A 13,345-nucleotide genomic window follows, 5' to 3' on the forward strand; every position below is an offset into this window, starting at 1 on the left:
AGTACACAAGCCCCTTAATCTGGATGGTTGGTAGCTTTTATTACTCAACCCGAGCACAGTGATTTGCATAATCGCTGTATGGTGATGGTTATTATCCACTGCAATAGAGGTGATGATTTTGTGCTCAGTGTGGTGGACTGGAGAGACCCCATCTCGATTCCCTGCCCTGCCACAGACTTGTGGCACAGTCTGGACAAATTATTCACCACTTACCAGTATTGCCTCCCCATGCTCTGTGTGAAGATCCCCTCACCAGCAAGTGATGATCTGATACTTCAATTAATTAAGTGTCAGGAGTATATAATCACTAGATGCTCAGACACCTCGTGAATCAGCTGTGAAGAAACCCACACCTCAGCTTCTCCTTGTGTTCGCCTTTCCTTTTCAGAAAACCCACTTTGGTACAGTCAGTGTCACAGTATTGTGCATCTTAATAACCATTACTATTAAATAACATTACATCTTGATACTGGAATAAAAATAAAGCACCCTGCCATCGGAACCACAGCCTATTTTCTTTATAATTTACTCCCAAAATTACTACTATTATACAAGGGAGATAGAGAATCAAGCATATTCAAAAGAGTTCTGTCATCTGGTCAAAAGCATTTGTCATTTCAGCCTCAAAAAGGAATATAGTCTCAATCCAGACTAGTGACTAAAACGTCTATTGCATTGAGTGAGCTCAATATTTTTGAAGCCTGTGCTGAAGTGTTTACTTACGTGAAAACTCATTGTTTTTCTCAAACACTGTCTTTGGCTCTGAAAACTCTCATGTGTATGATTAACTTTGTAAGTCAGCAGTCAGTGGGAACACTCAAGTGTAGTGGCACATGTGAACTCACACTTGCAGGCTCGGGAGTCCCAACACAGCTTCTTTTTTTTCTCATCTAGGTCTTTAAATTTGCTATGACTGCAAAACTCTTAAAATCCACCATTTTAACAATTTTAAATGGAGCCATTTCTAGTTGCCCAGGGCCTCTTCCCCCAAAAAATTTAGGGGAGTTTGTAATTCAAAAAATCCTTTTCCTTCTGTAAACAGCAGCAACAACAACAACAACAAACCTTGAGTTTACCAAACTCCATACAGGCAGAGAAAGACAATATTGACCTGAAAAATTTAATCTGGAAGGTCACTACTAATTTTTAAGAAGTTCTGAGTGGTGACATATGATGGTCTTGCAAACAGAGCTATCTTTTGTACTCAGATATAACTTAGGGCGTTCTGACAGTGATTCTATAATTAAATACAGATGAATATGGGGGTCACTAACATAGATATCTAATAACCACCATTATCAAGTAGCATTTCCTGGGCTACCTCCTTATGGTATCCAACCTATAAATAAATAAATGCTAATCTCAGTGAAAAGCTAATGCTTAGAGTTATGGCCCTGAAAAAAACCCCAAGGTTTTTGTAATAAGTATACAAGTTATGGCTTAGTAATTTTACCCATAATTAAGATGTATTTCCAAAGAGTAGCTGCCATCAAGCTGACATAAACTTGACATGATTTTCCCCTTAGTGAAATCCATCATGGCAACTTAGCAGCCACAGGAGTCTTATCTCTGAATCATGTTACGTGGTTGAAGGGAAAACCAGATAAAGTTGCTTGCATTAGAAGGAAAGGGGTTTGTTTGGTTTTTTTTTCCTTCATTAAGGTGTTGTGTTTCAGTACGGTAAATTCTCGTGGTGTCATCTGTAGGGTGCAGTCAATCACCATAAAGGAGAGTTTTAAACCACCTTACAGATGTCAGAGGGTTAAACTTCAGGCTAGTGAAGTATTGTGAAGGCACTGGTGTTTTTTACATTCTGTTTCTCGTTCGATATTTTCAGAGCACATCTCATTAAATGTAGGGGTCTCACTGACCCCTACATTTAATGAGAACCAAGCTTGTTGTGTGGGAGTTTTGGGGTTAACTGAGTTTAATCCTGATGAGAAAATACCAGGGCAAAGGAACACCTATTATGACTTCAGCCTCTATACCCTTCACCTCGCTTGCCACCACCATCTTCTGATTCTATTTTCTGAACTAGCTTTAACCATTTCCTTCTTTAGACATTGTACATACTCAGATATACACTTATCAGTGAGAAACTTTTAGGGGCACAGAAAAGTCTGGAAATAATGCCAAGCTGGAAATGAAGAAATTACTTTTGTTGGTGGCAGCCTTTTTACCGACTCCTACCATAAGTAACTTCATTAACTGAAAAACTTTGTGTATGGGGGAAAAATTAGGTTCTGCGTCTCAGCAAGGTGCTATAAATAAATCCAATAGCTAAATTTCACAGTTAGACTAAAGCCTTTGTCATCCCTTACTCATCACACCTATAGCACTGTTGAAGAGCTGTAAAGTTAATGGTGCATCCGACTGATGTAACACGTCCCTGGTAAGCACAAATTGAGTGACTGGTTTAATGTCCAGACAGGGCTTTTTTTTTTAAAACCACCAGAACTGGAAATGCAATAAGATTCTGTACATTTGGGAGAACGTGTGTCTGGTCCTTACCTGTCGGCAGCTGCATACAGGAAAGATCCTTGCCTTATCCATGACTCATGGGTCACCTCTGCCCTTGCTTTTTTGAGAAGTGAGCAGCCATCCCTCCAAAAACACAGCCTGACAGCCTTCCTGAGATTTGAGAGGACATTAATAGGGCTTCATACACAAAAGGACTGCCTGGGGATTGAGGAACAAAATGAAAAACCATACACAGTTTTTGATTTACACCTAAATTTATCAATGCTGTTTTCCTAAGTTACTTGACTCTGTAACCATAACAGCCTTTAAATGTAATTTGTTGCCTGGTACTCTCTGTCTCACAGACACAGAAACAGACAGAGACACACACATGCTGTTGCTCATCTTGCTACCACCAAGAGTACAGAATGGTCATACAATCAGGGAACAGTTTGAGCTGGAAGGGAGCTCGAAGATATCTCTGTGACATGACATTGTTCTATTATTATTGGCACTGTTTGTGCTGCATTTGCACTGGAGTACACCAGTCCAGAACCAAATCCTGTCATGTTCAGTACCGTGCAGATATTTTTCAGAGGCAGGCATAGGAATTTTCCAGTCCATGTCTCAGCTGGAAGACAATGGATATCGAAAGCAGGGCAACGCGAGGAGTGGGGCAGCAAGGAAACAAATGGATTTTTTCAGGGAATTAAAAGTCTCTGCCTAGCCCTGCCTCACTGCTGACAGGGGAGTCAGCAGAGAGTCTTAGGGAGGGATTTAGAGGATGGGGAAACAGCTCCGTGAATTTTGAAAGGTGGGAGATTTAGTCTCTGTGCAGTGAGCAGCATGAAGAAAAGGCAGGGGTATGGAGGAGTGCAAAGAGAAGGGTGTCAGGGGCTGGTGCTACAGAGGAGAACAGGCAGGAGCAGCTCACTACATCCAGGTGTGGAAAGAGGGAGGGAGACCCGAGGGACACAAACTCCTACAGGCACAGAGTTGGTGTTTGCCACCGTGGACTTGCATGGATGTGTGTCTGTTGGACCAGGGAAAATGGTGCCAGTAGAAATATTCTGAGTGGGAATACAGCTAACATCAAAGGACCAGGGATGGCTGGCATGTGCCCACAGCTTTGAAATCAGGTCTGGCTTCCACCTCCACTAACAGAAAAGTCACTCAAAGAGCCCTTTTGGGGACAAACACGAGGAGCTGCAGTGGTGACCAAAGTCTCACCTTTGTGGCACAGATTTTCCCCCAGGATTATAAAATGTGGATCTGTGTGGGGCAGCCTCACCTTCCTGTGTCTGCCCCAAGTCTCTCCTCTGCTAGCTGTCATACACAGGAGTGTTCTGGGACCCCAGTGTGTCCCAATGGGGCCAGGCCTTCCATCAGCAACTTCCCCAGGGGATGGTGGCCCCATCTAAGCCTGGAGAAGGAGGAAACTCACAGGCTAAAGGTTCCCAGCAGCAGTTAGCAAAGGGCATGAAGCTGGAACAGGCTGGCCAGATCCAGGGATCACACTGATCCCTGGAGCCAGATCCCAGCCTAGCCTGATCCCTGGAACCACCACCTGAGCCAGGACAGCCAGGTGAGCTGGTGTCACTCCAGAGGTCATTAGTGAAAGTCGCAGCACTCAGTTTAAAGATTAATAGATGGTCTTTTTCTCCAGGCTGTAAAAGTGGGTGGGTAAAAGCCAAATCAGAGGCCTGGTGTTTCTGGAGGCTGCAGCCTGTCCAACAACGTTAGCATTAGCAAGCTGGAGTAATGCAGATAATAGGAAACTATGTGCAGAAAGTTAGGTCTCAGCATAAGGTCTGGGGTTCTCAATGAGTCAGAGGGATTAGGAAATCTTTGTAAAAATAACCAGAATTCCCCCTCCTGTATTTTTTTCCCATGACTCACCCTGCAGGAAAGAGGCAATATGAAAAAGACATAAATCTCTGCAGTAAATTTTTAACCCAACACGTCACAGAGAAAAGGTATGTGTATCTATGCTATTTCTCCACTTCCATTAAAAAACTCAATTTCCTGCGTTTTCTAATACTTTTGTGGTATGAGTTCACAGTCCAGCACTTTGGTGGAGAAAATGAAGTGCAACATGTCAGTCCATCCACCCACTAGCACACATCCCCTGAGTCCTTTATCCCCTTTTCTCTCCATAAGAAAGCTGCAAATGGAAGAAGCTGTGGGCTGTCATTGCTCTGGTGCTGAATTAAGGGATGTTGTCAAAGGAGAAGCATCAGAAATGGAAATTGTCTCTTCAGAGATGGCAAACTCTGGCTGGGCACACATTTTGCTTGTAAGAAATGTAATTTATGCATATCGGGCCAGTCAAATCCACTGTTGAAATCTTGTCAGAGCTGCAGTTTGCCTCTGTAACTTTTTCCACCTTCACAGGAGTTCTGAAGTCTTTGGAGGAATAATTTGATGTGCAATGCCTGGCACAACAGAAGTAAAAGAAAAAACAAATAACTGGGTGTCTGATCAACATGAGGAGCTGTTGGTATCTTGAAGCCAAGTCAATTAATAACAGAATGTAATCGGTAGAGAACTGATAGCTGGGGTAGAGCTGATGAATTATGTAGGTAACAAATTCCTTTTTCCCCTATCTTCCGCCTTTTAAAAAAACACATCCTATGACCTCATCACCCTGCTTCATTTGGCTAGACGCATTCAAACTAAAAAATAAACTTTTTGCTTGAAGAGACCCCTCAAAACATATCATTTACCCTCTCTTTATAGAAATAGACACCGTAAGAAAAGTTCCTCTTTTTGTGACTTCAGGACATTGAAAACAACGAAAACATTGGCAATATTGAGGAATCAGGGGCTCGGGTGTGCTAATTTTCCTCTATAAAATTTAAATACATATCTATATCATTATACCTATATACCTATATATCTATATGTCTGTATATATATATATCTATATACAGATACAGATATAGATATATATGTACAGATATAGATACAGATATAGCTACAGATATAGATATATTAAAAAATCTGGAGGTGGGGAGAAGAATTTAGACCAGATATAAAACAAACCCAAATGTCATTGCACAAGCACCCACCCTTGTGATTCTCCAGCCAGCTCTAGGCTGATGGAGGAGCCCAGAGAAGACCCCAAGAAGCCCCACTAGGGCATGGCAGGCTGTTCACTTCTGACTCGAGCGGGAATTCATCCCTGCACACATTCCCATGGCAACCCTGGTTTCTCTCTTCTCCCCTGACACTCACCTCCGGAGAACACTGATTGCCATGCTGATGGCAACCAGCAGCAGGAGGCTTCCACTGAGAGACACCATGACAATGGCATAGGTGGAGGGTGGTGAACCTTGAAGAGAAATCACAGGTGAGTTTTTGCCAACAAACAGCTTCAGAAACACAGCCTTTTGTGAAATCACAGGGTGCTACAGGCTGAAAATACTGGCAGTTCTGCTCTAACTATGAGTGGAAGGGGGTGACCAGCTCAATGTTAGGAGGGTGTTCCTGGAACTATTTTTTCTTCAAAAATCTCACAGCTCAGTTAAATAACTTGTGTGTCTTTATCTACCAGAGAGCAAAGCAAAACTGCTTTTCAAGACTGAGACTGAAATACAGCCCTGTGGATCTTGGGGTGGGAAAGTCTGCCCTGCACTGTCAGACCACAAAGTCATTTCACATATTATCCACCTATTTATAGCAAAGCAGGATCCTGAATCTTACTGCCTGTCTAGCCAGCACTTTCCATCCACTTCCACCCCTTTCAATCTGTTTCCATCCTTCTTTACTCTTGTATATAATTCCAAACTCAAAGGAATGAAGACTGGGTTACATCCCTGCCTCCAAAGCTCCCACTCTTTTCTGCTGCAACCCCTCCTTTTAGTTCCACCATTCTTTCAACCCTAAACCCCAACAGAAGCATGTCTACCATGTCTGATTCATCCACTCCTTTTGAGCCCACTCAACACCCTGTATCTATAATCTGGCAGATTTGACAACATGCTCAACAGTGTCACCACACAAATAAACACTGCAAAACTGATGTAAAGTGCTGATGGAAACAAACAGGAGAGTAAAACACCTTCTTCCTGGAAAATTGCAGTGTTGTACAGATCTTCGCCACTGGCATTGGCCATCCTGAAAAATGAGGCAAACAGACAATCAGATCCCAGTTTAATGTTCAAAACCAGCACATTTAGTTCGGATTCCTTTATTACACCTGAGTATTTTGCTATCTCTAATGTGAATTATCTTTAACTGGAGATTAAAGCAAGATGTGTTAAGGGGCAGATCCAAAAGGTTGAAGCTAATCCAACACAAAAAACCTGAATTCTTCTGTTAAGGCAATGAGCTTCCACTGTCTTGAGTTTGACTTCATACTTATCCATGGCATCTAGTCTTTATAGAATCACAGAATCCCAGAATAGTTTGTGTGGGAAAAGCCCATCCAGTCCCACCTCCTGTCATGGGCAGGGACAACTTCCACAATCCCAGGTTGCTCCAAGCCCCTTCCAACTTGGTCTTGACACTTCCAAGGATGGAATTTTGGCATGGACAAACAACCCAACACCACCAACAACATACTCTGACATATCTAGTAGATACTTTTATCTAATCCTGGCCAATTTGCCCCAGTACACAGAGCCTTTTCTTTTACTCTCTCCAGAAGTGGTAGGTAACTAAACTGTCCAGGCATTGCCTCTTGTCCATCAGTGCATGGGAATAAAATGAAATGTCAGCCCAGAATCTGCTCCAGGATGCCATGTGAAATTTTCCCTGGAGGAATTCTCTCTCTCCCCAAGGAGAGATGGGCTGAGTCTTACTGAGAATGGAAAACCAACTTGCTTACTAGAGAGTCGTCCAACCCCTCAAGACACCAAATCTTTTTGTCCCATCTGTAAGATGTTCTAAGGAAAACCTCAGTGTCACCTTTGTGCTTAAAAAGAAGTCAAGGAAATACGACAGAGAAATTAAAATGTAAAGCAGAATTAGATTACAAATTTAGGGATTACCTTGTGACTGCTGAAGATCCTTGTGTCAGCATCACACAGCTCAAATCTTGCCTGAAAGTAAAGCTGGTCTGAAGGGTTTCAGGCTAATTGCTCACTTCATTTGCCTCTGTTGATTGCTTCCTTCTCTCCGTGGTTTTTATAGGGCAGAGTAATCTCTTCCGTGTGTACACAATCAATAAAGTGTGGAGGTGGATCAAATAGAGGCTTTACTCACCATCCTTTGGATAAGCAATTATTTTCAGAGTCTTTCTGGTGGAGCAGGAGTCACACACAGCAGGAGCTGGACTCCACCCAGGAGCCTCTCAGGGCTCCCAGGGGCACGGGACCCCCTCTGATGTGCATTAACTCCTCCAGCAAGACTATCTCTGGTGGCCAGGACTTGCTGCAGAAACATGCTGTGTCCCAGGAGGGGTGCCTTTGGGTTTTATCTGGAAGTCTGGGTGGAGAGGGGAGGTTTGGATGCTCTCCAGGCAAGGGAAGCCCACCAGCTGGGACGAGTCTGAGCCCAGCCCTGAGCTGTCTGGGTGTTGTTGGTGGTCTGACCTGGCTCTCTGCACTGAAAAGAACCAGGCAGGAGTTTAAGGAGCTGTTGTTGAGCTACTGGAATGGCCAGTTCAGGGCTTCCAAAGTGCTTCGTTTTGGTGTTTCTTGCAGCCTGGCTTCGCTGCACCACGGGCAGGAGGACAACATGACTTTATTTCCAAAGCACCTACCCCTTCCCATGCCTTTGTTGGGGAGGTCACATCTGCACAGCTCTGGAGCTCGTTGTGCCCTGCAGGAGCCCCAGTTCCCTCTGCCAGACTGGGGCTGAGCTGGCAGCTGCCCCGAGTTATCTCCTGAAAGGCTGCGGTTGCCTGTGCTCTGTGGTCACAGAAGGAGTGGTGCTCCAGGGTGGAGACCCTTCCTTCGTTAATGCAGGCATGAAGAAAACATTAATAAAATCCACATTGGCAGGTATTTCAAAACAATAGAGGCTGGCAGGTTTTTCTGCTGTGCCTAGACAAATAGGTGCACAACAATTTCAGCTCCTCTTACGTCACAGTAACAAACAGGACCCAAGCACCTCTCTGAGTCCCCTGGAGATTTTTTGGAAGGGTTTCAGGCATTCACAGTCTGGAGAATGACCACAACTGTGAATTTTCCTCTGTGGCTCAAGAAAACAGCAAATTAACTACATTAAATAGAATTTTCAGAGAGATGGACAGCAAAGAGTAGGCCTGCAGACATACACAGGTATTTCTTCTGTTTAAGCCACACATCCATTCTCCATCCTGTGTCATCCATAGAGGAGGACACTTGGTCTGTATGAATCTTCTCTCCCTCCTGCAAGAAATCTTTAAGCCTGAACATGCCACAAAAGAGTTCTGAGAAGGAAGGACTATGTATTCAGGCAGATACCAGCACTTTCCTTCTTTATCAAACAAAGAGAGAGCTCAAATCAAAGCTGAGATTGCTTTGCGGAATCCACCTGTGATTTTTGAGTCTGGTCCAAAGGTCACTGAAGTTAATGGGAATCTCTGCTGATTTCTCTGGTATCTAGACCGTGTTGCCAAAGAAAAAGCTGCTAAATACACAGCAGACCTCACTCTTGAAATCCACTGACCAGCTGCATGGTGGATCCACATATCTTGTGCGTGCCCAGTGTGAAAATGTGGTGGAAGCAACTGGGACGTGTTCTTCTTTTGTGAATGGAAATTCACCTCTATTGAACTTTCAGAGACAATAAGGAAAAAAAGCAATGGATGCTCTCCATTTTCCTGAAGGTGAATAGTCTTATTTTTTAAAAAATTTAATACGTGAATACCTACGCATTATTTTTCTTTTTTATCCTGATGTCACCTCACCCCAAACTCAGTTTTGTGGAGAAGCTTGAAGTCACAATGTGGGGAGCTGTGGTGGAGGAGGAGGAGGCAGCTCTTTTCTGCAGAAACACTTTATCTCACGTGGCTTGGGTGCAGTTCCACCACTGAAAACTGGCAGCACAGATAACAACAATCCCAGTGAGACCAGGGCAGGCAGCCAAATGTGTGTAAGGCCAGAGAGGCACACACCACGGGTTGCAAGGATGTGAGATGTATGCCAGGACAGAGCTTCTCAGCACCATTTAGGTTTTTTTACCTGCTCTTGGACTTATTAGTGAATACTTGGCTATTGCTTTGGAGATCAAAAATTTCATATATGAGAGTGTTCATCAAGGATAATATTACTTTAATGAAAAAAAAAAGTCCTCTCAAAATTGTACTGAATAAACCAAGGCAGTTGGGTAAAACAGTGTCAAAATACCTTTAGAAATACAGAATAACAGAACTGTATGGATTGGAAGGGACCTTAAAGCCCATCTTGTTCCAATCCCCTGCCATGCTCATCTAGGCATAAACTCCCTGGAAAAACCTCCTGGAGGAACAAAAAGCTACAGGAGATGATAGGAAAACAGTGGTTTGTCCTACAGGAGCTCTCCCAAGAGCTTTACCTAGCAGAGTGATTCTGCTTTAAAAGCCAGCAGGGTAAAAGTTTTTATCAAAGAAGGTCAGAGAAAACACTTCACCTTGTTTTTGTTAATTCCTCGGTGATGCAGTCTGAAAAGCACAGTTTTTCTGAGGAGGAGCTGTTTCTTGTACACTGTGAAATTTATACCAAACCTTTGGCACAGCTGCCTCAAGGTTTTACACTGCATGAAAATTACAGAATAAGAAAAATAACCCCAAGGAAATCTGAACTCTAAAAGGCACAAGAATTTACTTGGTCAGTAGTACAAAAAAAAGGTGTAGCAATTGTTTTTTGCTGCTAATGAGCAGGGCCTTATCCTGCTTGCCATACCCAGCTCAGACAAAACTTCTTGATCTTTACTGTAACCTTGAAGAAACATATTCTTGCAGAGTCACCTTTTTTATACTCATCCAGGTATTTATTCATCAGTGTGATCAATCTCAAAAGCAGTAAATGCTCAGATATGCTGTGTGCTTCACATAACTTGTTCATGACTCACAAGGCCAGGCTGGATGTGGCTTGGAGCAACCTGAGCTAGTGGAAAATGTCTCTGCCCATGGCAAGGGGTGGAACTGGATGAGCTTTAAGATCCTTTCCAACCCAAACCAATCCAGAATTGTGTGGATTGCACCTTCCATTTTAGAGCAAGGTCAGCAAGAGGTAGAAAGGGTCTTTGAGGGAGCTGGCTTTGGCACACAAAATTTTGGTCGTGAGAGAAGGTCTGTTCCCATTTCCTGGAATAAGGGAAAGCACATATCTTCATGCGTTTTCTTGGTGCACTTCTTCACTAAGATAAATAGCTGTGCTAAAGTATCTCAGAAGCAAACAATGCAAGCCCTGGGTCCTGGAGAAGCACCACCACACCTGGAGGACAGAGCCCCCCTGGGAAGGTGTCGTGGGCAGTTCATGGAAACACAGCCCTGTGGGGTAAGAAGTGATCCTGTCAGTCCATTTGGAAATTCAAATCACAGCTCAGTGTGTAGCCTGCGCTGTGGGTTTTGCCATTCTCAGGGGATTTTGGTGTCCAGAAGGCTAAAACTAAGGTCTGTGAGACTGCTATCAGCCTTTTTCTCTCTTGTGGTAGCAGCTGTAGAGGCGATGTCTGGTCACTTACGCAGGTTCCTTCAAGGTGTTGACAAGCAGCACGTCATAGGTTAGAAAAGCTGCGTGTTTATTTTCCACACCAACACGTCATTTGCTTTGTGCTAAGGGCAGCAGCAGGGCTGCTCACTGTGAGCAAATTAAATGTGCCTGGGACCGTTCCCTCGTGGCACTGGGGAGCTGCAGCCACACCACGGCACTGTCACCTTCCAGCTCATCCAGACTGCCACCAGCAGAGGCTGCAGGTCGGGGGTGACTCCCCAGCCGTGCTGGGAAGTGCTCCCCAGTGGGCTCAAACACAGTGCTGCCAATGCCACTGCAATGAGGCAGCTGAGCTGAAGTCAAATTGTGTAGGCACAGGGTATCTGTGCTGCAGATACAATCATACCAGCTACTGGGAAAAAATTCGGGTATCTTTTCTTTTAACTTTTATTTGTGATGCCAGCTGGTGGGAGGGTTGAGTTGGTGAAACATAGCAGTGTTTGATGGGATTCTTTTCACTTTAATGTGTACAAGCTTTGGCACAAGAGGAAAGTAAACAGCAAGCAACTGGTGATAAGAAGCTTCCCTGGATATTTATCCAAGTGATTTGTTTAGGTGGAGGAGGCCTCTCTTTATTTGTTTTCTAGAATCACGTTCTTGACCTTTATCAGCATGAGGAATTATTTTTTAATTCAAAACACCTCATTCATGCTTAGTTCTGAGATATATGTTCCATCACAGGCTGTGTGCCGTTGTGGTCAGTGAATCAGCTACAAACCAGGAAAACGATGCTTCCATTTCCTGAGTAGGCACAAATAACCAAGTGGAAATTGGACATTTCGAGTTGGAGTGTTCAGTTTGAGGCGTATTTGTTGCTTATTCAGTCTGTCATTCGTGTGAGCTGTGCATTTAATGCACGGCTCCACAACTCCACCAGCACACACGGCTGTGCTCTGGAAAATCCCTGGGGAGCACGACGGTCTGAACACTGCTGAGCTGGGAGCAGAAAACAAATAAATCTGCTTTAGGTGCTTTGTGTCTGCTCCTGGCTGCTTCTCAGATGGTGAGGGACAACGAGGGCTGCTCTGCACGCCTGACCACATCCAGGAGCTCTGGCACTCAGAAGCCATTAGGGCGGTAATTTCTTATTGAGCAACGGGATTACTTTATGTCCGGGCAAAATTTTTGATCTATAGTGGTAAGAGATTTTACCACCACCCTGCAGCCGGGTTCATTCATCACAGAAAGCAGCACAGTGTCACTCTGTGCAAAAAAAAAAAAAAAAAATCTATAGAGTATCCTGCATCCTGAGTGTTCTGTGCAGCTAGCTCTGCAGCTCATAAAGGATGCACCTGGCTGGGAAAAGGTACATGAAGGCTACAGAGCTATGGGGCTGCTCATGTCAGAGGGATGACTGCAACTTAATCTGGAAAAATGACAGCCAAAAAGGCTTGATAGATGCCGATTAAATCATGTCAGACATGGGGGAAGCGGACAGGGATGGCCAGTAGTCAACAGGCAATTTGTCTCATCCAGTACAAGATGCCCAGGGCATAAAATGAGGCTAAAATGAGGCTAAATTTGGCAGCTCAAATCATCAGAAGCTGGGTTTTTTATTTTTTTCCCCACAAGCTGTATTTAAGCTGTGGAGTTTATTGCCATAAGATGCTGTAATCTGCTAAAAGTGTGCCTAGGTCTTAAAAAGTCACTGGCTGTGTTCATGGAAGAAAAAAAAAAACCCATTGAGGGTTATTAAAAGCAAGACATCATGTCTAGGTCAGAAAACCCATAAGCAGTAAATCATTAGTAGCTAAAACAATATTCTGGGAACATATCTCTAATTGCTGGTGTGCTTTCACAAAGGATCTGATTTCTCCTGTTACTGGGAACTGGTTACTGATACAGGTGAAATTTTGGTCTGACCTGGCCCAGCTTTTCTGGTGGTTTTGCTGCTTTTTTTTTTTTTTTTTCCCACGCCACAAAAGCCATAATTCTGCTGGTTCCCTGAGCCTTGTCAGCTCACCTAAAACCAGAGCAAACTGTGCAGGGTAGGGCATGAAAACAATGCCCTTCCTCCCCTGCCTCCCAGCTCTGCCAGCTGCTCCAAGGAACTGCAGAGCCAGGTGATTCAGCCTCACAGGAATTTGCTGGGAATGAGGGGAATACTGAGAGAACAGCTCTGCTGGGCATGGCTAAAAACGCTTTTGGATGCTGGTGGTGCTGTACTTTGTGTTTGGGGCCAAGACCTTTAGCAAGGAGAGGGATCCACTCAGGAAAGCCCTGACAATCAGGGTGCTGCAGGTCACCAGAACGGGGGAATA

The 13,345-nt window shown here is 44.1% G+C and overlaps 1 protein-coding gene across 1 annotated transcript; it reads right to left on the reverse strand.

The window, feature by feature from the left end:
• Window positions 1-2,786: 2,786 nt before the first annotated feature.
• On the reverse strand, window positions 2,787-7,732 carry LOC148219959 (uncharacterized). Its single transcript, XM_088156227.1, has 4 exons — window positions 7,455-7,732; window positions 6,524-6,579; window positions 5,698-5,794; window positions 2,787-4,895 (listed from the first exon to the last, which is right to left on the reverse strand). The coding sequence occupies exons 1-4, from the start codon at window positions 7,484-7,486 to the stop codon at window positions 4,718-4,720; spliced, it is 363 nt and encodes a 120-aa protein (XP_088012353.1). The 5' UTR covers window positions 7,487-7,732; the 3' UTR covers window positions 2,787-4,717.
• Between the last annotated feature and the right edge of the window lie 5,613 nt (window positions 7,733-13,345).

Source organism: Sturnus vulgaris, chromosome Z, assembly GCF_052056855.1.
Source record: "Sturnus vulgaris isolate bStuVul1 chromosome Z, bStuVul1.hap1, whole genome shotgun sequence".
NCBI lineage: Eukaryota > Metazoa > Chordata > Aves > Passeriformes > Sturnidae > Sturnus > Sturnus vulgaris.